At 48.0% G+C, this 26811-nt stretch overlaps 1 protein-coding gene across 1 annotated transcript in view; it reads left to right on the top strand.

Annotated features, from left to right (window-relative positions):
* The window catches only part of POLE (DNA polymerase epsilon, catalytic subunit), a 59563-nt gene extending 33186 nt beyond the window's left edge, over positions 1–26377 (top strand). The window contains exons 27-49 of the mRNA XM_083589609.1: positions 1040–1142; positions 1252–1332; positions 1855–1977; positions 2811–3029; positions 4362–4571; positions 5445–5588; positions 7209–7349; positions 8227–8380; positions 8476–8582; positions 11031–11207; positions 12076–12299; positions 13676–13896; positions 14919–15123; positions 15828–16001; positions 17647–17772; positions 18527–18659; positions 19414–19603; positions 20309–20440; positions 21825–22018; positions 22188–22388; positions 24016–24141; positions 24999–25088; positions 25825–26377. Coding sequence (XP_083445735.1) covers positions 1040–1142; positions 1252–1332; positions 1855–1977; positions 2811–3029; positions 4362–4571; positions 5445–5588; positions 7209–7349; positions 8227–8380; positions 8476–8582; positions 11031–11207; positions 12076–12299; positions 13676–13896; positions 14919–15123; positions 15828–16001; positions 17647–17772; positions 18527–18659; positions 19414–19603; positions 20309–20440; positions 21825–22018; positions 22188–22388; positions 24016–24141; positions 24999–25088; positions 25825–25938 — 3589 coding nt within the window. The 3' untranslated portion in view covers positions 25939–26377. The remainder of the gene's footprint in view (positions 1–1039; positions 1143–1251; positions 1333–1854; positions 1978–2810; positions 3030–4361; positions 4572–5444; positions 5589–7208; positions 7350–8226; positions 8381–8475; positions 8583–11030; positions 11208–12075; positions 12300–13675; positions 13897–14918; positions 15124–15827; positions 16002–17646; positions 17773–18526; positions 18660–19413; positions 19604–20308; positions 20441–21824; positions 22019–22187; positions 22389–24015; positions 24142–24998; positions 25089–25824) is intronic.
* Positions 26378–26811: the final 434 nt, after the last annotated feature.

The raw sequence follows: 26811 nt of genomic DNA, 5'->3' as shown, positions 1-26811 counted from the left end.
TGTTGGGGCCTCCCAGAGTGGCTGGGAAACCCAGCTAGATGGGCGAGGTATAAATAATAAATTATTATTATTATTATTATTATTATTATTATTATTATTATTATTACTAATATTTTAAATAGTTCTCTTTTCCCCCCAGGAAAAACCAAGCAACAGTTCTAAAGTTTAAAAATAACATAAAGCCTTTGACTTGCTGTACTTGTTCTTGTCAGATTGAATGTACAAGAGAGGTAGATAATACTTGCGTTCCTGAAACATATTTACATGAATTTGTATCTTGAGACTGACTGATGTTTACAGACTGGCTCTGAGGCAAGCGGCAGCATAACACAACACACTTGCTGCTCTCACAGTTAAAACTCATGCACATAGTTGATAACGGAACTGGGGGAGGGGGAAATGCCTCAATATGACATCACAGGATTCTATGCTACAGCATTAACCCTTTGCATAGTATGCACCATTCCCACACTTCCATAACAGGACCAAGGACAGCTCCACATAAATCGCGTTGCTGTCATACAGCCTTAAATGCCCATGGACTGCAGTGGCCAAGGCTATCCCTGCCCAGGAACAGCCATAGCTGGCAAACCAGACACAGCTGGTAAAAGTTCATTCTAATCAGAGTAGACTGGTTTAAAGTACAGTCGTACCTTGGATCCGGAACACCTTGGTACTCAGACATTTTTGCTCCCGAACGCCACAAACCCGGAAGCTCTTCCGGTTTGCAAATGTTCTTTGGAACCTGAACGTCCTCCGTGGCTTCCGATTAGCTGAAGCTGCTCCCTGCAGTTAATCAAAAGCCACAGTTTGGTTTCTGAACGTTCTGGAACTCGAACGAACTTCTGGAACAGATTCTGTTCGACTTCCGAGGTACGACTAATTGTCATGACTAACTTTCGTTTTGTCAACTGAATGGGTTTATTCTGAGTAGAACGAACATCGGATACAAACCATATAGTCTTTAAGATGCAACAGACTGACAAGGCTGCTCCTCTTCTGGAAATAGAAGTGATGCGTTTTGATTTATTTTCCCCAGGGCCATTCCGCTGGCCATTTTCCAGGCTGAGCTCTCGGTCCGCAGGCACTATCTCCGGAAATGGCTCAAGAGCCCCTCCCTGCAGGATTTTGACATCCGCACGGTAAGCAGTGTGGGGCTGTCCTGCGGCAGTTTGTGACTCGAGGCTGACTGTGGCACACCTCTTGTCCCCAGCCTTGGACTTGACCCAAATCCTGTCTCTCTGCTTGTAGATCCTGGATTGGGACTATTACATCGAGAGACTGGGCAGCACAATTCAGAAAATCATCACCATCCCAGCAGCCCTGCAGCAGGTAAACTGTCGGGTTGGCGGCTAAAGGGCTGTGGGCTCCCCCAGGATGTTACGAGACGCAGGAGGTGGCCGCAGAACTCTCACACTTAGTTGCTCTGGTCCAATAGCTAGCTAAAAACTCAAAGCTCCAAAATTGAGCTAGCTCCCTGAGTGTTCCCATTCATTTCCGAAAGGTAGAACCTTCCTGCATGGAACTGACCCCAGCCTTTTCCAAATGCACGAGAGCTCTTTGCTTTCCTCAGAGCACACCTGGGACTCCAGAGCTATTTATTTAAAATATTTCTACTCCTCTGTGCTTGGTTTTTGGGGACCGGGGTTGTACAAACGAAAGCTGAAAAGCTGGGGTTTCTGCGCTACGGGTCTCTGATTTGGATGTCAGCACTGTCAGTGCAAGTGTCTTGTGTTCTAGCATAGCTAGTTTCCTTCTGCTTCTGGTCAAAAACAGTAGTATCCTCGCAGGATTGAGCAGAATGAAAGTCAGAGGGAGCCTCCCAAATAAATAACAAATGTGGTGTCCCATCAGGTAAAAAACCCCGTTCCTCGCATCCGACACCCCGACTGGCTCCACAAGAAGCTCTTGGAAAAGAATGACATGTACAAGCAGAAGAAAATCAGTGAGCTGTTCACAAGTGAGGGCAAGAGACAGGTAAGAGGGGCAGGGCTCTCCCTGCAACAGGGTGGATTAAAAAAATGAATCCAGTTTTTTATTAAAATGCATTTACACACGCACACACATGCACAAAAAATCAGTTGTAGTAAATGTCTGCCTCATCATGTTTACTTGGAAGTAATTCCTACTTTGTTCACTAGGACTTATTTCCCAAATAAATGTGCATAAATTATACTCCTCGCTTCTAACTGCTTTGTACAGTAGTACCTTGGTTCTCAAATTTAATCTGTTCCAGAAGTCCGTTCTAAAACCAAAGCGTTCCAAAACCAAGGCCCGCTTTCCCCTAGAAAGTAATGCAAAATTGATTCATCCATTCCAGACTTTTAAAAACAACCCCTAAAACAGCAATTTAACTTGAATTTTACTATCTAACAAGACCATTGATCCATAAAACGAAAGCAATAAACAGTGTACTGCAGTCACACAATCAGTATCTGAACTGGGTTCCACAAAAACAAAAAGCTGCAAAAACAAAAACAAAATTAATAGCAAAAACAGAGAAACCTCTGTTGAGTACCAAGGCATTTGAGAACCAAGGTACCACTGTATATAGGTTTCAAAATGGTCAGTTTTATTTTTACATCTCATCTGTTCTTTGTTTAAGATGGCAGTCCCTTGAGGCTGTTTTTCATTTTTGTAATAAAAATAAACCGGTGCTTTCTGAGATGGGCATCGGCAGGTAAAACATATTTTTATCCCAGAGCTGAGAAGAAGGTGGAGGCCACGGGCAGTTTTTGTGGGTAATTGGGTTGCTCAAGTCAAGGAGGATTCCATCATTGTACTCCCCACCTTTCGGTGTTTCCTCGCAGGTCTCTGCCAATGTAATCCAGGAGGGCACACCCTCCACACAGGTGGCTGACATGGAAGATTTTGGGGTCGCCAAGTCTCTTCAGCCAGGGGTCCCCGTCTCGAATAAGCGTAAACGTGTCCCTACAGCAGAGGAGAGCCAGCAGCAGTCCCAGAATTCGGAACTAACACAGTCCTGGAGGGAGATCTTGGGCCCACCACCTCCCTCTGGAACCACCAAGGTAAGGTAGCAGAAGAGAGAACTTCATTTAAATAGAGGAACAAATGATTGCGCTGGGGCTGGGGCTGGATGATGGGGAAGCAGCAACATCCTACCATATATGAACCTTAAAAAAAGCCAGCTATATCAGGTCAGTGGCTCGACTGGTAGAGCATCCTGGTCAACCAGGGGCCAACTAGATGCCTCTGGGATCCACAAGCAGGGCCTGAGCGCAGCTGACACTCCCCTACCGTGGTTTCCATTAGTTGGTATTCAGAAGCATATTGCCGTCAACATTGGCAGTAGAATGCAGCCATCGGGGTGAGAACTCATTGACAGCTTTACCTGTCTAAGCCATATGACTTGATGGAAATTCCATAGTTGCAGCTATGCACTAGGGCTTCCTTTCCTGATTCAGCTTCATTGGATGCGCCCCTGTTGTGAGAGAGGGAGAAAAGCTTTTCTCTTATCCATTCTCTCCACACCATGCGGAATTTTATCAGCTACTGTTACGCCACAACTTACGCGCCTTTTCTCTAAACAAAAGCCCTGAACGCACCATAGATCTATGTTCTTCTTTGGCAATCACTGTAGTCGAGTAAAATTGTCTTCCATGAACATGATCTTAACAGTGAGTCCGTAAGTGCCTGTGGAGGCCAATTCTGGATCCATATGTCCTTCCACAGTGGGGACATAAATTTCCTGGCGGGAGTTGATCATGGTGAGGGTTTGCCAAACGTGCCTTCCTCTTAGCACATTTCTCCCTTTCATCCTGAATTCAAAGCCCTTGACACTTTTGGTAAAGGCTGTTCTCCAATTGGAGCGCTCTCAGACCAGTGTTTCCCAATTTTCGGTGTTTATACTACATTTTTAAAAGATTTGCCTTGAGAGAGTCTTTAAGCCTCGTTTGTTGACCACCAGCATTGCACTTTCCATTTTTAAGTTTGGAATAGAGTAGTTGTAGTTCATGACCAATCCAACAAAGTTGATGTTGAAGAATCATTGCTTCAACACTGGTGATCTTTGCTTCTTCCTGGCATTAGTTTGCCTGTCTTCCCAAGTGATGTGTAAAAATTTTCAGAGACACCATTGATGGAATCTTTCGAGGAGTTGGAGATGACGTTTATAAGCCGTCTGTGTTTCACAAGTGTGTGTGGTATAGATATGTGTAATGGTATCGTGTTGGCGTAATGCTGACTGCGTCAGAAATTACAGATTGCACAACGTTTTCAGGATTCCTGCCGTTCGTTACCACCATTTCCGATTTGAAGAATTTGACTTTCTACCCAAGCTGAAGAAAGTTAGAATTTGGTTTGCCCGATGGTCACTGCCGGTTTCCTACTCTTTCCTGCAGGAGGAGCGCCTGGTCTGGCTGTGCTACCACAAGAAGAAGTGGGAGGTTCAGGCTCGCCAGCGGCAGGAGCGCCGCAAGAGGCGGCGGCTGGCAGATGGCGAGTCGGTCCTGGGCGGGGGGCTGATCAGGGCAAGGCCCTCCATGGGGCTAGGCAGCTACCTGAGCAAAACGGCCCGCAGCATCCTGGACATGCCCTGGCAGATCGTGCAGGTAAGGAGCATCGTGGGGCAGGGGGAGCTCTTTGCCAGGGGAGGGGGTTTAATACTGCCATCGGCATCAATTAGCAACACAAGCCTCAGATACGTTTAGAGACCCGTGCACGCTCTATCCGCAGAGTGCGTAAATCTTCTCACAGTAGAAGAGGCGGACAGAGATGTGTGTAAGCATATTTACAAGCGTTTTGTTCAGCATAGTTCAGGAACAAAGGAAAACATGCCTGCTTCCCTTCATCTCCAGCAAAACAGTAACACAAAAGCTACATACAAAATGAAAGTTCCCAGCAGACTGTGCTGGAAATTTAAACAGGCATGCGACACACAATACTCCTGCCTGTCCCTTTTAAGGTGGAACGGAACTATATCCTAATATTGTCTCGCTCCCGTTTCCCATGATGGTTCCCTCCAGTGGAAGGCAGGGACTACTCTTGGTTCTTGGTTCTTGCTTTTTCTTGGGTGTTTGGGTTGGTACCAGTTATATGATCTCCTACTGTTCAAAATCTAGTAATGCGTTGGGGTTCCCAACCCTTTTGACCCGTGGGCCTCCCCTGTTCTCCAAGGGCTAAGGAGGAGGAGAAAGCCAACAGGCGCTGCCACTCCCTGGACTGCTTGCAAGAAAGAAGGCAGGGTGGTGGAAGTTGATGGGGTCGTGCCCCATTTGCCTTAATGAGCTTCTGAAAGGCCAGCAAATGCCACAGCCTCTGTACCTCTTTCTCACCTCTTCTCAGCTTCCAAGCCTTCCCCCCATGCCAGATGAGTTCAAGGGCTGCCCCCTGGGTTGTGCTTCCGGCCTCCGCGTAGTCCAGGTGGCTTCCATGCCTGCCTCTGCCTTTGCAAGCCCACCTTGACGTGATCTCTCTTCCCCCAGATTGCTGAGACCAGCCAGCCAGGCCTCTTCAAGCTGTGGGCCGTCATTGGAAGTGACCTGCACTGCCTCAAGCTGAATGTCCCTCGTGTTTTCTACGTCAACCAGCGCGTCCCTAAACCTGAAGAGAGCACTGCATATCGGAAGGTGCATGGAGCGAGTCCCTTGGGGGATCAGTAAATGTATTGCGGTAATCTCCTGTTTGCCGCAAGTGATTTGGTCCAAGAAAAGTAGGGTATTAATGTCAGTTTGCATTTCTTAGTGCAGAAAGTATTGATCTGATGTGTAGAGATCTCTCCTATTCTACTTAATTCAAGAGGCTTCTGGAAGCTGCTCTGTGTGAAAGAGGCAAGCAGAAGGTTCATGGTGTTTGGGTTATACCTTCAGAGAAGCTGAGTACAGCTGGTTTAAACTACAGTAGTTCTCTTATCCTTTCTGTCAAAGTCATGCTGGCTATAAAAGTAAGGCCAGAAGGACCCTGAGTTTCACTTTCTCTTTCTATCTATTTCCTTCTGGTGTGGTGACTTATTATAAGTTATTGTAAGTTTAAGTTAAGTCTGCCGCAACAGGATTTCTTATGGACAGTGCCAATCCTGAATGCATTGGATTTCTGACCATTATGCTCATTTGCCTTCAGTAGTAGTAAAGCTTTGATGGAGCCTCTGGTCTATTTTGGGGGAATCCTGTTTAAGTTTTTACTCTGCTAACTATACATTGGAATCTGCACTGGATCAATATTCATCCTATGACTTTTTCCTTTTACACTGAAAACTTTGTTTTTTTCAGGGGGGGAAATGTGGAACACCAGAAGGCAAGGAGAACTGTGAAATATTTTCCCCTCCCTTTTAGAATGAGCAAAATGCTTCTTAAAACCAGGTTTTACTCACTCAAAATGCTCAGTATGAAGATTTGTTTGTCAGACAAAATGAGGCCTGTATGGTGTCGTGGTTAGCGTGTCAGACTAGTTGCTTGGGAGACCAGGGTTTAAGGCCTCACTCAGCAATAACAACAACAACAACAACAACAAAAATTTTATTTGTACCCTGCCCATCTGACTGGGTTATCCGAAGGCACTCCCTGAAGCTCACTGGGTGACCTTGAGCCAGTCACTGCCTCTCAGGCTAGCCTACCTCGCAGGGCTGTTTTGCCGATGAAACAGGGAGGGGAAGAATCATGTATAGTCATACCTCGGGTTAAAGTCACTTCAGGTTGAGCATTTTTAGGTTACGCTCTACGACGACCCGGAAGTAACGGAACGCATTACTTCCAGGTTTCGCCGCTCACGCATGCACAGATGCTCAAAATGATGTCACACGCATGCGCAGAAGTGGTGAATCGCAACCTGCAGACACGGGTTGTGCTCTGCTCAGGATGCGAATGGGGCTCCGGAACAGATCCCGTTCGCATCCAGAGGTACCACTGTACGTCACCTTGTGCTCACTGGAGGAAAGGCAATATATAGACTTTTTAAATAAACAACGTGGAAGTATTCAAGAGTTATCATGCCTTGTATGCTGTAAATTGACTGCACATAATTTTTTTGGCAACTCAGAGCCAGGTTAGTCCAAAAGCGAAAGGATTTTCGTTTGAAGCCAGTGAAAGATGTCTACAATTCTGGGGCAGAGTTGCCAGTTGACCCAGAACTACTATGACAAGGAAAGAAGAGTGTGGTTGTGCCCACCCACCCATCCGTGCCCCACATGGTAAAAACAGGTGCAGATAGACTTGAGGGGGGTCTCACCTGAGTCCTTGTTATCATCTCGACAGGTAAACAGGATCCTTCCTCGCTCCAACTTGGTTTACAACCTCTATGAGTACTCTGTGCCCGAGGAAATGTACCAGGAGCACATCAACGAAATCAACGCCAGCCTCTCTGCCCCAGATATAGAGGGGGTGTATGAGACCCAGGTAAGTAACTCCCTTTGGCTGGTCTGATGTGGGAAAAGGGGAGATCTAAGTCTGGGGATGAGACGTACGGTTGCACCCCATGCTAGTCCAACTCCGAGTAGACTCAATGGACACGAGATATATATTTATAAGACCCGCCTTATTCCTGTGATTATAATTGTTTTAAATGGTTTTTTGTGTTTTAATGTGACCTGCCCTGAGACCTTGGGGTGAAGGGCGGGTAATTTAGTAATTTCGGAGGGTATACTCAGAGTAGAATTGGCTAGAACCCCTTTTTCTTTCTTTTGAGACTTGAAGTTGATTTGAAAATGCTACCATCTGTGTCATTTATGCTTTCCCTTCACTTGCCTTCCATAAATGGGTCTTTTCAGGCTTCTCGGTTCAAAATCCTCCACCTGGACAGAGGCCACAGGTGAAACCTGCTGCATTCAGCATCCTCCTTGGTTTTTCTTTTGAAACCTCTGAGGCAGCAGCACGGAGCATCTTGCTCTGGGTAGTTCACTATGGTTAAATCCAATTTAAATTTAAATAAATCCAATTTAAATTTTTAAAAAATGATTTTTTTGGATTTAAAAAAAAAAAACACAACGTTGATTTTTATCCACCCTGGTTTCCTGTAACTTCAGTTCTCACATTGCGGGTTTTTAAAAACCAAAGGGAGCCAGACAGCGCTTTTCTTCTAGAAAAAGAAGAAGAATAAAAGGGTACTGTATATACCCTTGAGTGCCTCCAGAAAAAAAGCTCTGGGGCCAGATACCCTTGCCAGGCAACTTCAGATCATACCCAGAGCTACCAGTAGATCCTACCCTGCCAGAAGATTTGCCAGTTCTTCTCACCCCTGGTGTAACCTCTGGTTCCTCTTCTCCTCCCTGCCCAGATCCCATTACTCCTGCGGGCCCTGATCCGCCTGGGCTGCGTGTGCATGGTCAACAGGAACTTGGTGAGGCACCTCACCGGCCGGGAGGCTGAAACCTTCAACCTGGAGCACCTTGAGATGCGCTCCCTGGCCCAGTTCAGCTACCTGGAGCCAGGTAAGAAGACTCATCCCCAATACTCAGGTGGCTGGCAAGAACTAGGAAGGCAGTTCCTGCTCTCTAACGCGAGGCTCTGTTCCGTGTCTGTTTAGGTAGCATCCGGCACATCTACCTGTACCACAACTCCCAAGGCAACAAGGCACTGTTTGGCCTCTTCATCCCATCTCAGCGGAAAGCGTCTGTTTTTGTGCTTGACACGGTAAGGTCGGAGGCCAGGGGTTGGGGCTTGCTGACACTCATTGAAATATTGTCCTTTCATTTACAGTGGTACCTCGGGTTAAGTGCTTAATTCGTTCCAGAGGTCCGTTCTTAACCTGAAGCACCACTTTAGCTAATGGGGCCTCCTGCTGCTGCCGTGCTGCTGGAGCACAATTTCTGTTCTCAACCTGAAGCAAAGTTCTTAACCTGAAGCACTATATCTGGGTTAGCGGAGTATGTGACCTGAAGCGTATGTAACCTGAGGTACTACTGTATTATATTTCTACGCCACTTTTTCACTCATGTGAGTCACAAAGCGACTCGCGTACAGTAAATATCAACATAGCAGAACATCACAATTGCAACATAAGTTGTATACAGTGATACCTCGGTTTTCAAACGTTGATGAACGTTTCAGAATCCGGACGCCGAAAACCCGGAAGTAGATGCTTCCGTTTTCGAATGCACCTCGGAAGTCGAACGGCTTGCGCTGCGTGTTTTTCAATTTTCCCAATTGAATTTGCAGACAGCCCTTTGCGCCTCGGTTTTTGAACGTTTCGGAACTCGAACAATTTTCCGGAACTGATTACGTTCAAGAACTGAGGTACCACTGTATATTAAAAATAACAAATCCTCAGTAAAACAACTCCCTTCTATAAAGCACTATTAAACAGCACAACCGCAAGAAAAGTCACATTGTAAAATTCTCAAAGCATTACAGCACTCGTAATCCACAAAACGATACGAACGACATTAACAAGCTAACAACCAAAAACAAACTGCTGGATTCACACACTTTCTCGCCACCCCCAGGTCTCAGCCTTCCATTCAGTTCATGAAAAAAAAACCACATTCACATAATGATCTGTGCTCAGCTCTAATGGGCTGTTCTAGCTGGGTGGAAATCAGGGTTCTGATAATAACTTATAAATTTTCCCCAATCTTTATTCAATTTTATTTACAAGAACACTGTAAACAATTAAAAACATTGGCAGGATTTTAGAAAACACAGTGAGAACTGTGGTGAGAATGGAGTACAGTCAAACCTTGGCTCCCAAACGCCTCCTTTTTGGAACATTTTGGCTCCCAAATGCCGCAAACCCAAAAGTAAATGTTCTGGTTTTTGAACGTTTTTCGGAAGCCAAACGTCCGACGCGGCTTCTGCTTGAGTGCAGGAAGCTCCTGCAACCAATCAGAAGCCGCGCTTCGGTTGTCGAACATTTTGGAAGCCGAACGGGCTTCCAGAATGGATTATGTTCGACAACCGAGGTTTGACTGTATTAAGAAAATATAGAGAACATTATAAGATGCAGTTGGAAAAGAATAAAGATGGAGGGAAGTCGGGAGATTCAGAGAATCCTATGTGTATATGATTTAATTGTGATGATAATTTTGAAGGCAAAAATGAGTAAAAAATACCGTATTTTTTGCACCATAACACTCACTTTTTTCCTCCTAGAAAGTAAGGGGAATTGTCTGTGCGTGTTATGGAGGGAATGCCTACAGGTGGCGGGGGGGATCTGCTGCAGTCGTGAGCAGAGGATCCATGGTTCCCCTTCCTTCCCTTCTCTGTGGCTCGCTTTGAAACAGCAAAGCGGGAGAAGAGCTGCTGAGTGGGGAGGAGAGAGGGACAGAGAGCCTGCTTCTTTAAAGGAGCAAAGCGGGAGAGGAGAGGAGCCGCTTACACGAGTGTAAGCAGCTCCTGTCCGGTTGGTTCCTTTAAAGCAAGCAGGCTCTCTGTCCCTCTCTCCTCCCCACTCAGCTCGCTAAATAGCAGCAAAGTTTTTCAGCTCGCTAAGCCGGGGATGAGCGGGGAGGAGGGAGAAAAGCAGAGCCTGCTTGCTTTAAAGGAGCAAAGCGGGAGAGGAGAGGAGCCTTCTCCCCTTATACCCCTCTTCTTCATTATTAGCAGCATCCTTCTCCACCCACCCCACGCGTGCTTCTTCTCCCCTTAAACCCCTCTTCTGCATTATTAGCAGCATCCTTCTCCACCCACCCCACGCATGCTCCTTGTCCCTTGAGTGCTTTTCCTTCCCTCCCCACTTAAAACATGGTTACAAAGCACGGATCCACATGGATCCTCAGGATTTTTGCATTGGGCTACTCCAAACTCACTGTCAGATCACATGTCTGTGGCCACAGCATGAACCACAAAAATCATACATCCACTGTTTCGTTTAGAATATTTTTTTCTTGTTTTCCTCCTCTAAAAACTATGTGTGTGTTATGGTCGGGTGCGTGCTATAGAGCGAAAAATACGGTACTTATTTTTTAAAAAGGGGAAATCTGGGTTCTATGGGTATCGGGTTCTGTGGTTTTAGAAGCCCGGTTGGCAGCTGCAGATTCCTCGGCTTCCCCGCCTGAGGGTCCTTTCATCCAGATGGTTTCACGGAGCCAGATCTTTACCTGCAGCTGTGTCTCCAGCATCCTTCTCTCCCCTCGGCCGCAGGTGCGGAGCAACCAGATGCCCAGTCTCAATAACATGTACTCGGCGGAGCACAGCGCCATGGTGGCGAAGGTGGGCGAGGAGCTCCTTCCGCCCAACAAGCACGCCTTCGAGGTGCGAGCGGAGACAGACCTCAAGACCGTCTGCAGGGCCATCCAGCGCCTCCTGCTGGGCTACAAGGTAACAGCAGGGAAATCCAGCGCTCGCCTCCGTTCCTTAGCCAACCCTGAGCCCCCCAGCAGTGGCAGACTTCGGGTTCTCCCAATTCCAGCAGCGCTAAAATTCAGTGCCCGCCTCTTGCGCTCCATTCTCCAGCACTGTTGTGGTGCCCCCCGCAGTGTGGGCACCCTAAAGCTAGCCCTGCTCGCTGCCAGGCAGGGTGGATTCGATTTCAATCAAATCGATTTAAATCACGATTTAAATCACTAGTCAGTAAGACTTGATTTAAATTGTTTTTTTACGTAAAGACTCATTCTTGCTGGTTACAATCTTAATATTTACAACCAGATGAAGGTTTCATTTTTGGAACAATAAATTTTCAGAGTAGCTTTTGGTTATACTATTCGAAATACATACACCAAAAATTATGAAATTATTATGAGGTTTAATAAGTTAACTGTTTATATTTGGACAACTTTTCTGCTGTACTTTATTGAGAAAAAAAATCTCCCAATAACAATTTAAACCATTTAGTTAACTAAAACAATAACACGATACCATATATATCCATGTTTGTTAGCTGATGTGGTTAAAAACAGAAGAAGCTTAGATTGAGTTTTAGCAAGCACAAATCCTTCCTTCCTGATGAATAGCCTTTAGACTATAATGTAACGTAAATAGAAAACTATCTTTGGAAAGATTTTTCCTCCGAAAGTATTTTATTTTTAAAATCCGATTTAAATTTTAAAAATCCGATTTTCTTGATTTTTATCCACCCTGGTGCCAGCTCTTGGGAAAGCCCCTGCCCGCATCCCTTGAGGGCACCGTCCTACCTTACACCATCATCCTTCTCCTTCACCCACTGTCTCTCTCCCTCCCTCTTTGTCAGGACGAGCGCCGAGGCCCCACCCTCATTGCCGTGCAGTCCAATTGGGACCTGAAGAGGCTGGTCGGAGGGATGCCCGTCTTGGAGGAGTTCCCGCTGGTTCCCGTCCAGGTGGCCGACGACGTCAACTACAGCATCCTGGACTGGCAGCGCCATGCTGCGCGCCACATGATCCGGCGCTACCTCAGCTTGGACACCTGCCTTTCTCAGGCCTTTGAGATGAGCAGGTGGGGCAGGCAGCGGCACAGGCACACGGGTTCTGGGAAACGGCAAGGGTCTTGTTTTTATTTTATATTTTATTTCTAAATTCCAAAAGTTTACAAGATGGTGCAAACTTCCAAATACACATCCACTTCCCCTCCATGGTTCCCCCTGTAATTTCTAAATTTGCTGCATATTGCAGCTATTCTGTGCCTTGCCTTTTCCACATTATAGTCAACTGCTGTTCTTCATTCAAGTCCTACGTGCATTTTATAAGAAATCAAGATGACAAACTTTTTACAAATGAATGGAAACCATTCATTGAATATTTACAGATGAATTGCAAATAGATAAAAACATCGGCAGGGTTGTTGTAATAACCTGCAGTTGCATAAGAGTTTATCCTTAAAGTAGATAATTAAAGGGGCAAATTAAATGAATTTGGATATGCAGAAGATATTAAAAAATAAATTTAAGGAAACACAAAAAGAGGGAGAAGGGAGTCAAACTTTGAAATGTTGACATGATTGTAAAATTAATGAAAAGTATAAATTTGAGAAGTATAAATAAAAACTTTTAAACAAAAACAAATCCTAAGTACATTCTAGCATGTGTACAGTAGTTCTTTAAATATTCAACAAAAGGTTCCCAATCCTGCATTAAATCTACCTTTTCTTGATCTCTAACTTTCATAGTTACCGTATTTTTCGCTCTAAAGGACGCACCTTGTTTTAGAGGGGGAGAACAAGAAAAAAAATTCTCCCCCTCTCTGCCCACCCTTCCCGCAAAAGCCCACAGGAGCGCCCCTTCCCGCAATACCCCCACCTTCCGCAAAAGCCCACAGGAGCCGCGCACCCTTTAAGGAGCATGCGGCTCCTGTGGGCTTTTCTACGAGGAGGGAGAAGGGACTGACTGGCTGCGTCAGTCCCTTCTCTCTCCGGAGGAAAAGCCCGCAAGAGCCACACGGAGCTTGTGTGCGGCTTTTGGGGGCTTTTCCTGCCTGCCTCCCCCCTGCATTCGCTCCATAGGACGCACACACATTTGCCCTTCATTTTTGGAGGGGAAAAGGTGCGTCCTATAGAGCAAAAAATACAGTAAGTTTAGTGCTTTTTTTCGGGGGGTACTCCAGGACATACAGTACCAGCACCTCCTTTTTTTGTTGTTGTTAAAAAAGTGTGGCATTTCCCGTAACAACTTCATGGTGAAACCTGGCACCTATTTTTCCAGGGGGAAAGCACTGGTTAAGTTAGAAGGGTGAGATGTGCAGGCCGTGGTGGTGGCAGCTGAATCAGTATGCCGAGTTCAGGTTAAGGCAGTTAGTCTGTTTCTGCAGTTCCAATCCTGCTTCTGGCTGATGTTCTGAAGGTCGTCTTCTCCCCGTTCCACCCTCTCTTCTGCCCAGGTACTACCACATCCCCATCGGGAACCTCCCTGACGACATCTCCACCTTTGGCACAGACCTCTTCTTCTCCCGCCACCTCCATCGCCACAACCACCTCCTGTGGCTCTCTCCCACCTCCCGCCCGGACCTGGGGGGCAAGGAGGCAGACGACAGCCGCCTGGTCATGGAGTTTGACGAGAGGGTCTCCGTCGAGATCAATAACCCGGGCTGCTATTCCACAGGTGAGCGACGGGGAAGACGGGTCTGCAGTTCTCTGCTCCATGGGTGTTCAAATATTCAAACAGAATATTAGAAGATGACCTGGTGAGTCTTTGAGGGTTGCTCATACCAGCATTAAGGAAGGGCGTTACCATAAGCACGTATCAGGGAATGCGGCAGGTCCAATTTGTCCTGCAGAGTCATTGTTCATATGTTGAATACATGGCAAACAGTTCACCATGAAAGTCTCTGTTTTCTTTTTCTTGGACTCTGGTCGCTTGAAGTTTCTCAGTAAGCGCCATCTCCCAAATGACAATATGCCATCCTGTATACCTGAAGGAGCGTCTCCACCCCCATCATCCAACCCGGACACTGAGGTCCAGCGCCGAGGGCCTTCTGGCGGTTCCCTCACTGCAAGAAGTGAGGTTACAGGGGACCAGGCAGAGGGCCTTCTCGGTAGTGGCACCCGACCTGTGGAACGCCCTCCCATCAGATGTCAAAAGAATAAACAACTACAGTGGTACCTCAGGTTACATACGCTTCAGGTTACGGACTCCGCTAACCCAGAAATAGTACCTCCGGTTAAGAACTATGCTTCAGGATGAGAACAGAAATTGTGCTCTGGCGGTGCAGCGGCAGCAGGAGGCCCCATTAGCTAAAGTGGTGCTTCAGGTTAAGAACGAATCAAGTACTTAACCTGAGGTACCACTGTATATGACATTTAGAAGACATCTGAAGGCAGCCCTGTTTAGGGAAGTTTTTTAATGAGTGATGTTTTAATGTATTTTTAATCTCCTATTGGAAGTCGCCCAGAGTGGCTGGGGAAACCCAGCCAGATGGGCAGGGTATACCGTAAATAATAAATTATTATTATTATTATTAGCTTCTTTTCTAGTTTCTAGTAGTCAGAGGTCTTCATTCATAGCAAGCCTTTTTTTCCCCTTGGGATGGTAAAAGAGATGTTCCTTTTGGCCAGGGTTTGCGATGCAGCGCTGGCCTTTCCTGCCTTTGAACCCAGGACCCAGTTTCACTCTTTTCACTGCAGTCTGTGTGGAGCTCGATATCCAAAGCCTGGCGGTGAACACCGTCCTGCAGTCGCATCACGTCAACGACATGGAGGGGGCCTCCAGTATGTGCATCAGCTTTGACGTGATCCAGCCAGCGTCGCTGGAGGACATGGTCACGGGGAACCAGGCAGCCAGCACCCTGGCCAGCTACGACGAAACAGCCCTCTGCTCCAACACATTCAGGTCTGGCCCGTGGCTTGGCTTTGCAGGGAATCCTGCCCTCTCCACCACAAGCCGGTGGTGGAATATGTGAGGGATCCCACCCCACTGGTCCTCCAGATTGCCATAGGATTGGGAGATTATAGATTTTTTAAAAAAAATGGAAAATCCTGTTCTTCAGCCATAAAAGCCTCCCAGAACTGCTTACAAATACAGTTGTGCCTTGGTTCTCAAACGACTTGGTACTCGTACATTTTGGCTCCTATACGCCGCAAACCTGGGAGTAAGTGTTTCTGTTTGCGAACGTTTTTCGGAAGCCGAACATCCAGCACAGCTTCCGCTTGACTGCAGGAAGCTCCTGCAGCCAATTGGAAGCCGCACCTTGGTTTTTTGTTTCGGGAGTCGAATGGACCCCTGGAACAGATTAAGTTCGAGAATCAAGGTACAACTGTATCTTAAAAGGAAAGGTTTCGTTTTTTTAAGGGACCCTCAGACTTCCAATTTGATAAGATGCAGCACAAAAGGAAAAAGGTTTTGGGAGGGAGGAGGAAATAATCAACCACCTTTTTGGTTTTGGATACTTCTCATGGGGGAAAATAGAAGAACGGGCAGACAGTGCGGTGAAAAGCAGCAGTGGCGTCAGAAGAGAAATTGCTTGCGTTTGTGGGATTTCTAGTTGCAGCTCTGTAGATCTAGTGGCCAGCTTCCACCTTTCTGCTCGCTCGCAGGGTCTTGAAGAGCGTGGTGGTCGGCTGGGTGAAGGAGATCACGCAGTACCACAACGTCTACGCCGACAACCAGGTGATTCATTTCTACCGCTGGCTGCGCTCCCCGACTTCGCTGCTCTACGATCCTGCCTTGCACCGCATGTTGCACAGCATGATGAAGAAGCTCTTCCTCCAGTGAGTCCATCTCTCTCTCTCTTTCTCTTGTGTGTGTGTGTGTGTGTTTATAAAAAATAGACAGCCAACTTGCCTATTGTACATTTTGGGGAGTGGTTTGTTCCTCTCTCCTCTTTGCATTCAGATGCCTCTTGAGATAAAAAGGTAAAGGGACCCCTGACCATTAGGTCCAGTCGTGACCGACTCTGGGGTTGCGGCACTCATCTCGCTTTATTGGCCAAGGGAGCCGGCGTACAGCTTCCGGGTCATGTGGCCAGCATGACTAAGCCACTTCTGGCGAACCAGAGCAGCGCATGGAAACGCCGTTTACCTTCCCACCAGAGCGGTATCTATTTATCTACTTGCACTGGCATGCTTTCAAACTGCTAGGTTGGCAGGAGCAGGGACTGAGCAACGGGAGCTCACCCCGTCATGGGGATTCGAACCGCCGACCTTCTGATCGGCAAGTCCTAGGCTCTGTGGTTTAACCCACAGCACCACCCCTGTCCCTCCTCTTGAGATACCATTGCCAAATTTGACACAAATTTGGAGGAGATTGTTTTTTGGCTGTGGTTGGACACTCATCAGGTGCCATTTTGAATCAAGGTGGTGGACCCAAACCATTCTGAACTGCAGTGATTTAGACACCTCTGAAGATATTCACCACCCAATTTGGTGCAATCTCTTCCTGGGATTGAAGAGAGAGTTTTGATGTATGGATGTATTGCTTCAGGTGCCATTCTGAATCAAGATGGCAGACTGAAATGTTCCCCCAAAAAATGTTTCTATGAATTCCCAAGCAATGCTGGTTGATTTCTGGTGGTGTGAAAAACATCCAAAAACTTATTCGCTTCTGTAATCCTGGACTAGCCCACTAGGTGGTGCCTCTCTGCCGTGCTCAGCAATCCCTTTTTATCATTACAAAATTTCTGATGTGCAATTTTTTTTCTTTAAAAACATATTTTATGTATCATACAATTATGCGCAAATTTAACAAAGGGGAGGGGAGGGAAAATAGAAGGACCATAAATACATTTTTTAAGAATGGAAAAAGAAATAATAATAAATGAAAACCACCATCAACTCTCATGAAATATATAATAACCATCAGTACATCTTTTTAAGTTAAACATGCAGGTTAATATCAGCATGTTTGGGTGGACCTCAACCTGATGGATTTTTTTTTTTTTACAACCTTCCCCCCCGCCAACAACAACAAAAATTATAGAGAGAGCAGAGTAGTGGGGAGAGAATTGGCTGCTCAAGTCCTAAATAGGAGGATTAGATTTGTGGGAGGTGCTGCATAATGAGGTTAAAAACTCCCTTCCCTGTATCAGACGGTTTCAGGAGGGAGGGATATCTTTTCCTTTCTCCAGACTCAGGACCCCTAGTATATAGCGCCCCCCCCCCCAAAAAAAAGCCCACCAGATTTGGGGCTGGTGACTTTTAGCCTCTTAAATTTTCCACTGAGCAAGCCCACAGGAGCCCACTTTCCTATGGAGGGCTGGAACCCTGCATCAGATCCACATTCCTTTTGGGGGGTCAGAGACACGCACGTCACATTTTTGTCCCTGGTCGCCACTTGTACATAGCATAGATCCATCCACAACTGCAACATCAGCTACCCCTTTTTCCTTTTCACCTTCCTCTCTCTCTTTTCTCCCAGGTTGGTGGCAGAGTTCAAGCGCCTCGGCTCCTCAGTGGTTTACGCCAATTTCAACCGCATCATCCTATGCACCAAGAAGCGGCGCATCGAAGATGCCCTGGCCTACGTAGAGTACATCACCAACAGGTGCTTCTAGAACCCCTTCAAGTGTCCACCTGCCCCCCCCCCCTTTTAACGTTCAAATGCCTGGTGAAGGACCCTGTGTTCAGACGTGCCTTTTGGCTTTGTGCCTAATCTAAATCTCCCCTTAGTCTCCTTCGCTCCATTAAGTTCCTTCTTATGTTCTTTATTGGTTTCCACTTGTTAGCCACCATGAAAGGAGACTGACCTTTTTCATTTTATTTCTATTTCGTTGTAATTTTACCCCGCCTCTCCTCAAAGAAGCTCAAGGAGGTATACATCATCATCATCATCATTTCATTCTTTATACGCTGCCCATCTGGCTGGCTTTCCCCAGCCACTCTGGGCAGCTAACAGCACATAAAAAATGGTAGCAGTTCTGTTTCTCCTCCTTTTGCCCTCACAACAACCCTTTGAGGTAGGTTAGGCTGAGGGAGCTTCATGGGGATTTAAACCTGGGTCTCCCAGCTCCTAGTCCAACTCTCTAACCACTGTACCATGCCAGTTCTCTTTTAATATGGGGAGGATGATAAAGGCACCCCGGACTTGCCAGCCCATGCGCCTTGTAGCCTTATGTCCCTTCAGGGCCATGGGTGCTACACAATGGACTTGCTTCTGGTCAAGGGAGTTGGCGGCTGAGTTTTTCTCATAATCACATTGTGGCTGTTCTCCTGACGGCTCCATCTGGGGCTGCGGAGGGAGCTCTCTCTCTCTGCCTCCCTGAGAGATTCTGCATGGCTCACCCTCCTTCCTCTTCCAGCATCCATTCGAGAGAAATCTTCCACTCTTTGACCATTTCTTTCTCGCGCTGCTGGGAGTTCTTGCTGTGGATGGACCCAGCTAATTACGGCGGGATCAAAGGCAAAGTGCCGTCCCAGATCCACTACGGGGAGGTAAGAAAAACAGCAAAGAAGGCGCATTTGGGGAGTACAGTGGTACCTCGGTTGTCAGACGTAATCCGTTCCTGAAGACCGTATGACTTCCGAAACGTTCGACAACCGAAGCACAAAGGGAGAATTTCAATTTCAGTGGTGAAAACCGTTCAACTTCCAAGGCACATTCAAAAATGGAAACAATTACTTCTGGGTTTTTGGCGTTCGGAAACCAAAACATTCGGCTTCCGAGACACTCGAAAACCGAGTTCCCACTGTATTTGATCCCCTGGGATCTCCTGGCTTCAGGTGGGGGGTGCAGGCTTCTCTGCCTGCCTGCAAGGAGAAGTTTTCTTCTCTCTCTCCCTAGGTCCGGGGTGGGGAACCCCTGGCCCAAGGCCCCAATATGGCCTTCCAAGCCTCTCTGTTTGGCCCTTGGCGCTCTTCCCCAGCCACACACCCGTCTCCAATTTTTTTCCCTGGTTGGAATATGTCCTTGAACTCTAACATTGCCCTTCCTTCTCTGGATGGAGGATAGGGAGTTGTGTTTGTAGCGACTAGCCTACTATACAAAGATACTTTTTTTATAAAAATGTATTGCTCCGCCCACTTTTGCCTCTGGCCCCACCCACCACTACCATGTGGTCCCCAACAGGTTTCCCATAACAAATGCGGCCCTTGGCCTGAGAAAGGGTTCCCTGCCTCGGTCCAGAAACCGTGGGAAGGGGGCATTTGCCAGATTGTTGGCATCTTGTCTTCCATCCCCTCCTTGCAGGGGATCAGTGATAAACAGGCAGTTTCCGTCGAAGGCAGTGAAGAGGAGGAGGAGGAAGAAGAAGAAGAGAAGGAAGAAGGGGCTGAAGAAGACAATGGCATGGAAGAACTGCTGGAGAACAATTGGAACATCATGCAGTACCTGCCCCAAGCAGCCTCCTGCCAGAATTACTTCCTCATGATCGTGTCTGGTGAGGAGGAGCTCCTAGGTTTGCCCCAGTGATTGAAGCTGAATCCTACCTGAGGGGGGGGGAGGACAAAGGGTTTCGCTTCTAGCGCTGAGAGCCCCTCTCCTCCCTCAAGCTCTGCAACACAGAGTCTGCTCAGATCCCATTTACTGCCTGTTTCCCCTATGACTTGCATGCTTGCTTGTTTATTGCATCATTTCCCACCTTTCCATCCAAGGAACTCAAGGTAACATACATGGTTCTCCCCCTCGTTTATCCCCCACAACAACCCTGTGAGGTCATGGTGATCCTGAGAGGCAGTAACTGGATCACCCAGTGACCTGGGTTGTGTTTTTCCAGGTCCTCTTCCGACACTCTAACCACTATGACAGGGTTTCCCAAACTTGGGTCTCCAGCTGTGGTTTGTTGTTGTTTTTTGGACTACAACTCCCAGCATCCTTAGCTTGCAGGACCAGCGGTCAGGGATGATGGGGATTGTAGTCCAAAAACAACTGGAGGCTCCTGCCGTGGCTCCCAAGGCCCTGCTTAGGGGAAAGCAGTTGCTTGCAGGGCGGGGGTTATGCTTGACCCTTCAGGTGCCCGCCATTTTTTCCACAAACAGAGGTGGAGCAGATGGGGCTGGGAGGAGCCAGAGAGGTCCCTGCAAGCAGAGATTGAGGCAAACACTTCTCTGCTTGTCCTCTCATGACTCCATTGCCATATCCGCAGCATACATCGTTGCTGTCTACCACAGCATGAAGGAAGAGATGCGTCGGAGCGCTCCTGGGAGCACCCCCATCAAGAGGCGAGCAAGCAGCCAGGTCTCCCAGGAGCCTGTGGGAGAGGCAGGTGTCATGCCTGGTGAGTACCCAGCCACGTCCCTCCCTGGACTTGCACCCTTGGGTGAGATAGCCCAGTCCTGGGGAGTCTCTGGCTCAAATCTGGCCTCCACCGTGAATTAATCGAGATGGAGGTAATCTTAGGCCAATTCCCATTTCCCTCTGCTGACCGACCAAACCCTTAAGGGCTGCCTTAAGATGTCTTCTGAATGTCAGGTAGTTGTTTATCGCTTTGACATCTGCTGGAAGGGCATTCCACAGGGCGGGCGCCACTACCGAGAAGGCCCTCTGCCTGGTTCCCTGTAGCTTTGCTTCTCGCAATGAGGGAACCGCCAGAAGGCCCTCGGCGCTGGACCTTATGACTGCTAGGCAAGGCGCTTCTTGCTGTTTTGTTCATGCAGGTAACTGACATTTTTTTAAAAAACCCACATACACAATTTAAAACAAAGGGACAATTTCCTGAAGGGGTAGGCAGATCCCTATAGCCAGGTCTTGGCTTCCCCACCTGTGAAATAGGGATCTTGTTATTTACCGTATTTTTCCGTGTATAAGACAATGCTTTTTGCTAAAAAAATAATAATAATAATAGGCAAAAATTGGGTGTTGTCTTATACACGGATAGTAAATGCAGATTAATGGCAGTGTGATTAATGGCAGCAGTCCCCACCCCACCCCCCGAAATTGTTTAATTTGGACTGTATAATTGGTTTTGTTGTTTGTTTTAATATGGCAAGATTCAATTTGATTTATTATTAACTGGAATGTCTTTAATTGCAAATTAATAAAAAATATTTACAAAAAAAAGGATTAATGGCAGCAGCAAGCAGGAGATTGGCAGCGGTGATTGGGCGGGTGATTGGTGACTGCAGCAAGGCCTGCTGGCAATTGACTGCAGCAACTGGGCAGGCGAAGGGTGGATGGGCTGTTGGTGGCGGCAAGCAGGTAGGCAATTGGCGGCTGTGGCAAGGTGTGCGATCAGCAGTGGCAGGCAGGCAGGTAAGTGATTCGCGGAAGTGACCCCCACCCCCAATAAAAGCTAAACTTAATTTTGGGTTAAAAAAAATAAGGGTCGTCTTAAACAGTGGTACTTTGGGTTACATATGCTTCAGGTTACATACGCTTCAGGTTACAGACTCCACTAACCCAGAAATAGTACCTCGGGTTAAGAACTTTGCTTTAGGATGAGAACAGAAATCACGCAGCAGCGCAGCAGCAGCAGGAGGCCCCATTAGCTAAAGTGGTGCTTCAGGTTAAGAACAGTTTCAGGTTAAGAACGGACCTCCGGAACGAATTAAGTTCTTAACCCGAGGTACCACTGTACATGGGGGCGTCTTATACATGGACTTTGCTGGCTGAGCCGCATTGCATTTTCAGATACATCTTCTTCCTCTATCCCGCCCCCTCAGGCATGATCACCTTCTCCCAGGAGTATGTCACCAACGAGCTCACCCAGAGCTTCTTCACCATCACCCAGAAGGTGCAGAAGAAGGTGACTGGTTCCCGACGGACCACAGAGCCCTCTGAAATGTTCCCCGCTCTGCCCGGCTCCCACCTGATGCTCAACAATCCAGCACTGGAGTTTGTGAAGTACGTCTGCAAGGTGAGCATCTCTGTACGCAGAGGGGAGAGGCAGCTGTGACCATGTCAGCAGCGGATGTACTGTGATCTCACAATGGGGCCTTGTTATCTCTCCTGCCCCCTCCCAACTCACTCTGTAAGAGCCCGGTTGGCTCATCTCCTGTTTCTTTTCTGCCCTCCCACCCCCAAAGGTATTGTCTCTGGACACGAACATCGCCAACCAGGTGAGCAAGCTGAAACGGGACCTGCTCCGCCTGATTGAAGTGGGGGAGTTCTCAGAAGAGGCCCAGTTCCGGGACCCCTGTCGCTCTTACGTCATCCCAGAGATGATCTGCAGGAACTGCAACTTCTGCCGAGACCTGGACCTCTGCAAGGACCCGGCCCTCTCTCAGGTACCAGCTAAGTCGTGATCGCCGATTGACTCCAAAGCAGTGCTTTTTAGTTTAGAGAACAGGCGATGGAAGAATATGCAGCCTCCCCTCTCTGCTTTTGTTCAGGCTGTTTATCCTTGCAGCCTCATACTGTCTACTCTGGGTGGCAGTGGCTCTCTGGGGTTGAATCCTGACAAGACAGAAGTACTGTTTTGGGGGGACAGGGGGCAGGCGGGTGTGGAGGACTCCATGGTCCTGAATGGCGTAACTGTGCCCCTGAAGGACCAGGTGCGCAGCCTGGGAGTCATTTTGGACTCACATCTGTCCATGGAAGCACAGGTCAATTTTGTGTCCAGGGCAGCTGTCTACCAGCTCCATCTGGTACGCAGGCTAAGACCCTACCTGCTCACAGACGACCTCGCCAGAGTGGTGCATGCTCTAGTTATCTCCCGCTTGGATTACTGCAATGCGCTCTACGTGGGGCTACCTTTGAAGGTGACCCGGAAACTACAACTAATCCAGAATGCAGCAGCTAGACTGGTGACTGGGAGTGGCTGCTGAGACCATATAACACTGGTCCTGAAAGACCTACATTGGCTCCCAGTACGTTTCCAAGCACAATTTGAAGTGTTGGTGTTGACCTTTAAAACCCTAAACAGCCTTGGCCCAGTATACCTGAAGGAGCGTCTCCACCTCCATTGTTCAGCCTGAGGTCCAGCTCCGAGGGCCTTCTTGGTGGTGACACCCGCCCTGTGGAACGCCCTCCCATCAGATGTCAAGGAAATAAAAAACTATCTGACTTTTAGAAGACATCTGAAGGCAGCAAAAGCCTTGCGTCCCAGCTGTTACCTGGATTTTGGGGTGGCTGGTTGAACCCAGAACCTTCTTGTGGGAATGTTAAGGATAGTAGGAAAGGGGTATATTGAATAAGTATTATCCTTCCTTCACTCACACTAGTGAATGATGTAGCAAAGCAGATTCCCCTCAATATCGCAGGAAGCTAGTTTGCAGATTCGTTTGAATCTCTTTAGTTATGTAATCCAATCTGTCTTGCCCAGATGGATTATTCCTGGTGTCCCCTTTTGATCCCTCTTAAAAGAATAAAGACACAAGAGTCTTTCCTTAAAAATAACAAGAAGTTTACTCACATTTCAGTTCACGATTTGATCCCTAAAAGGCAGGGTTTACTTAGTAGTTACATAATAATCTGTGAGCTCATCTCATATGGACACTGAACTCATGTGCTGCTGGCTGAGAGCCAGCAGACAGCAAAATTACATTAAGAGAACAAAATGGCTGCAGGAGAGCAGCATGGCAGCAAAAGATAGAACAAGACAACAGCAGTATCAAGATGAACTGCAAGACTGAGAAAATGGCTGTGTGACTTGGCTCTTTTGTAGAGTCGGCCAGAGCCATGCCCATCTCCCAGGTCACATGCAGGGGGAGGACACTCCTGACCAGTGGAACAGGAAGTTATACTGGCTGGAGTAACATCCCCTTGCCTGTGCCCACTCTAGGGAAACAAGGAATGTTGTATTTGACTGTTCCAATGGAACACTTCTTGCATGCAACTTCCTGCTCAACCTGTCCAACTTGGAGCCCTCTCACAGTCATCTCTCTCTCTCTCTCTCTCCCCCTTCCCTCCCAGGATGGCTCTGTGCTTCCTACCTGGGCTTGCTCCAACTGCCAGGCCCAGTACGACTCAGATGCCATCGAGATGGCCCTGGTGGAAGCCCTGCAGAAGAAGCTGATGGCCTTCACCCTTCAAGATCTGGTAAGGAGAGACGAGAGGCAATTCCCAGCTTGCGTGTGGAGTCCCACTCGGCTCCTCAACCACAGTGGGAGCGCCTGCGACCTCCCCATGCCCCCTTGATTCCTGACCCCAGATAGCACTGAAACACGAGCTAGACCAGGGGCCAGGCATTTAATGAGACTGGTCTGCTGAAGCTTGGTGGGTGCTGGAGAAGTTTTCTCTGTGCAATTTCCATATTGAGAACTAGCATATCTTAAAGAAAAGTGTCTGTACGCGCGTGCACATATGCACGCCAGTCTTCCCCAACCTGGTGCTCTCCAAATGCTTTGGACTACAAATTCCATTGGTGGACATCTGTCAGGAATTCTTTAGCCATGATTCCTGCATTGCAGAGGGTAGATGACCCTTGGGGGGGTACCTTCAATCTTGCGATTCTGTGATCTAGAGGACACGAAGATGGGAGAGGCTGACCTAGACAGGCAAGGCACATATACACACCTCCCTAGTATACGGGGAAGCGTTCAGTCAGGCAGTTTCACACCTGCAGTTTTGCAAGCGCTTCCTGTGCGCCTCTTATCTCATCCTGCCCTTTGCGACATCCTACGCATTGCAGGGAGTTAAACTGTGGGTCCCTTCCAACTCTGTGATTCCATGATCTGCACCCACCAAGCCGGGGTGAGGGGTGCTGTTTCTCTTTCTGCCACTCTGTGTGCAGGCAGGGGCCTCCTGGTCCATTTTGGCTTTGTGGTTCTGCGCTGGAGGAGAGGTTGAGGCTGCTCCCCAGCAGGGAGGGCTCAAGCACTGCAAGGTGCAGCAGGGGCAGCATGTGAACCAGGCAGGCAGAGAGGGCCTTATCCCAAGCACCGCTTGTGTTTCAGGTGTGCCTCAAGTGCAAAGGCATCAAAGACGCCCACATGCCTGTGTACTGCAGCTGCGCTGGAGATTTCGACCTCCTGCTGCCCACCAAGGTACGTGTTGGTTGACCCTGCCAACCTCCCCTTCTCCACCCTGTTCCTCAAACCATCACAGTCCCCTTCCCTTGGATGTGGCTGTTCTCCTCCCAGAAACATAGGAAGCTGTCATGTACAGCGTCAATTTATTGGTCCATCTATCTCAAGATTGTCTGCACTGACTGGTAGCAGCCCTGCAGGGTTTCAGAAAGAGGGGATATTCCCAGTCCTGCATGGAGATGCTGGAGACTGAACCAGCGACCTTTTGTATTCAAGGCAGGTGCCCACCCACTAACCTATGTCCCTTCCTGTACCATGACACTGTGGTTTAAACCACTGAGCCTCTTGGGCTTGCCGATCAAAAGGTCGGCGGTTCAAATCCCTGCAACAGGGTGAGCTCCCGTTGCTCTGTCCCAGCTCCAGCCAACCTAGCAGTTCAAAAGCAGAGCAGTGCAAGTAGATAAAAAGGTACCACTGTGGTGGGAAGGTAAACGGCATTTCCATGTGCTCTGGTTTCCATCACGGTGTCCCATTGTGCCAGAAGCGGTTTAGTCATGCTAGCGACATGACCTGGAAAGCTGTCTATGGACAAACGCCAGCTCCCTCGGCCTGAAAGCGAGATGAGCACCGCAACCCCATAGTTGCCTTTAACTGGACTTAACCGTCCAGGGGTCCTTTACCTTTTACCTTGCCTCAAGCAGATCCATCCTATAGAAACTTCCCTACATTGCCTCTTCTTCTCTTACTTTCACAGGCCTTCTTGGAACAGCTGAAGGTCTTTCAAAGCATTGCCCGGCACTACAACATGGGCTACCTGCTGGAGAATATTAAATGGCTGCTTCAGATGAACCCTCAGCTTCTCTTGTAAGATGAGGATGCTACCGCTGTGGACAGGCTGGCGCACACCTGCACCCCAGCTTCAGAGCCCCCACACACCTGCCATGGGGTCCTGGGACCTAGACTATTCTCCGGGCCAGGCTGCAGGTTCAGCTTCGCCCTGGGACAAAAATATTCAGAGGCTTGACGTTTGTTGCATGCTGCGGGGAAGCAGGCAACGCCTTCTGGCGAGCGAATGGGGAGGAGGGTACCATCTTCTGAAACCAAGACCAGGAGCAAGTGAAGAGGCCTCCACAAGTAGGCTAGCTAACTTGCTGCTTCTTTGATCTCCTTTTGCTGGGATTTGGGAGTGCAAGATACTGAAAAAGGCATTGAATCACGGAACTCTCTTTTTTTTGCCCCAATTTTATTCTGTGTTTGTGTGTGTGTGTTTTTAATGCTGTAAATAAACCCTTTTTCCACGTTGTTAATTGCTAATATGCTAGATGCCTAGTCCTACAGACACTCACTCTCAATCCTGCTCTCACTACTCTCCTGCTGTGGTTAGGAAGGCAGCGGCTGTCCCTGTCGTTGTTCTGCAGTGAGCATAAGCGAAGCTTTGGCCTTTAGTTGCAAGCAGACAAAAGAGCATCATGGAGCTGCTGCTTGTCAGCCGTTGATCAAGGCTGTTAAAGGAGTCCTTTAATAGGGAGATAACACAGGATTCTAGGCAGACCTGGTCGTCCAGTGGACATTGAAGCACCGAAGAAGAGCCTGGCTACTGGATCTTCCCAAAGGCCCATCTAGTCCACATCCTGGGGGGCAATTCTGACCTGGGGAAGTAGTGCGGGCAAAACGTTTAAGCATCTCCTAGCCCTGTAGTTCTAATCAAGTATGCAGCCACCCACACACCTCTTGTTTGCAC

Source organism: Podarcis filfolensis (assembly GCF_964270895.1).
Source record: "Podarcis filfolensis genome assembly, chromosome: 16".
NCBI lineage: Eukaryota > Metazoa > Chordata > Lepidosauria > Squamata > Lacertidae > Podarcis > Podarcis filfolensis.
The sequence above is the reverse complement of the archived record's forward strand: the minus strand, read 5'-3'. Positions and strand labels throughout refer to the sequence as shown.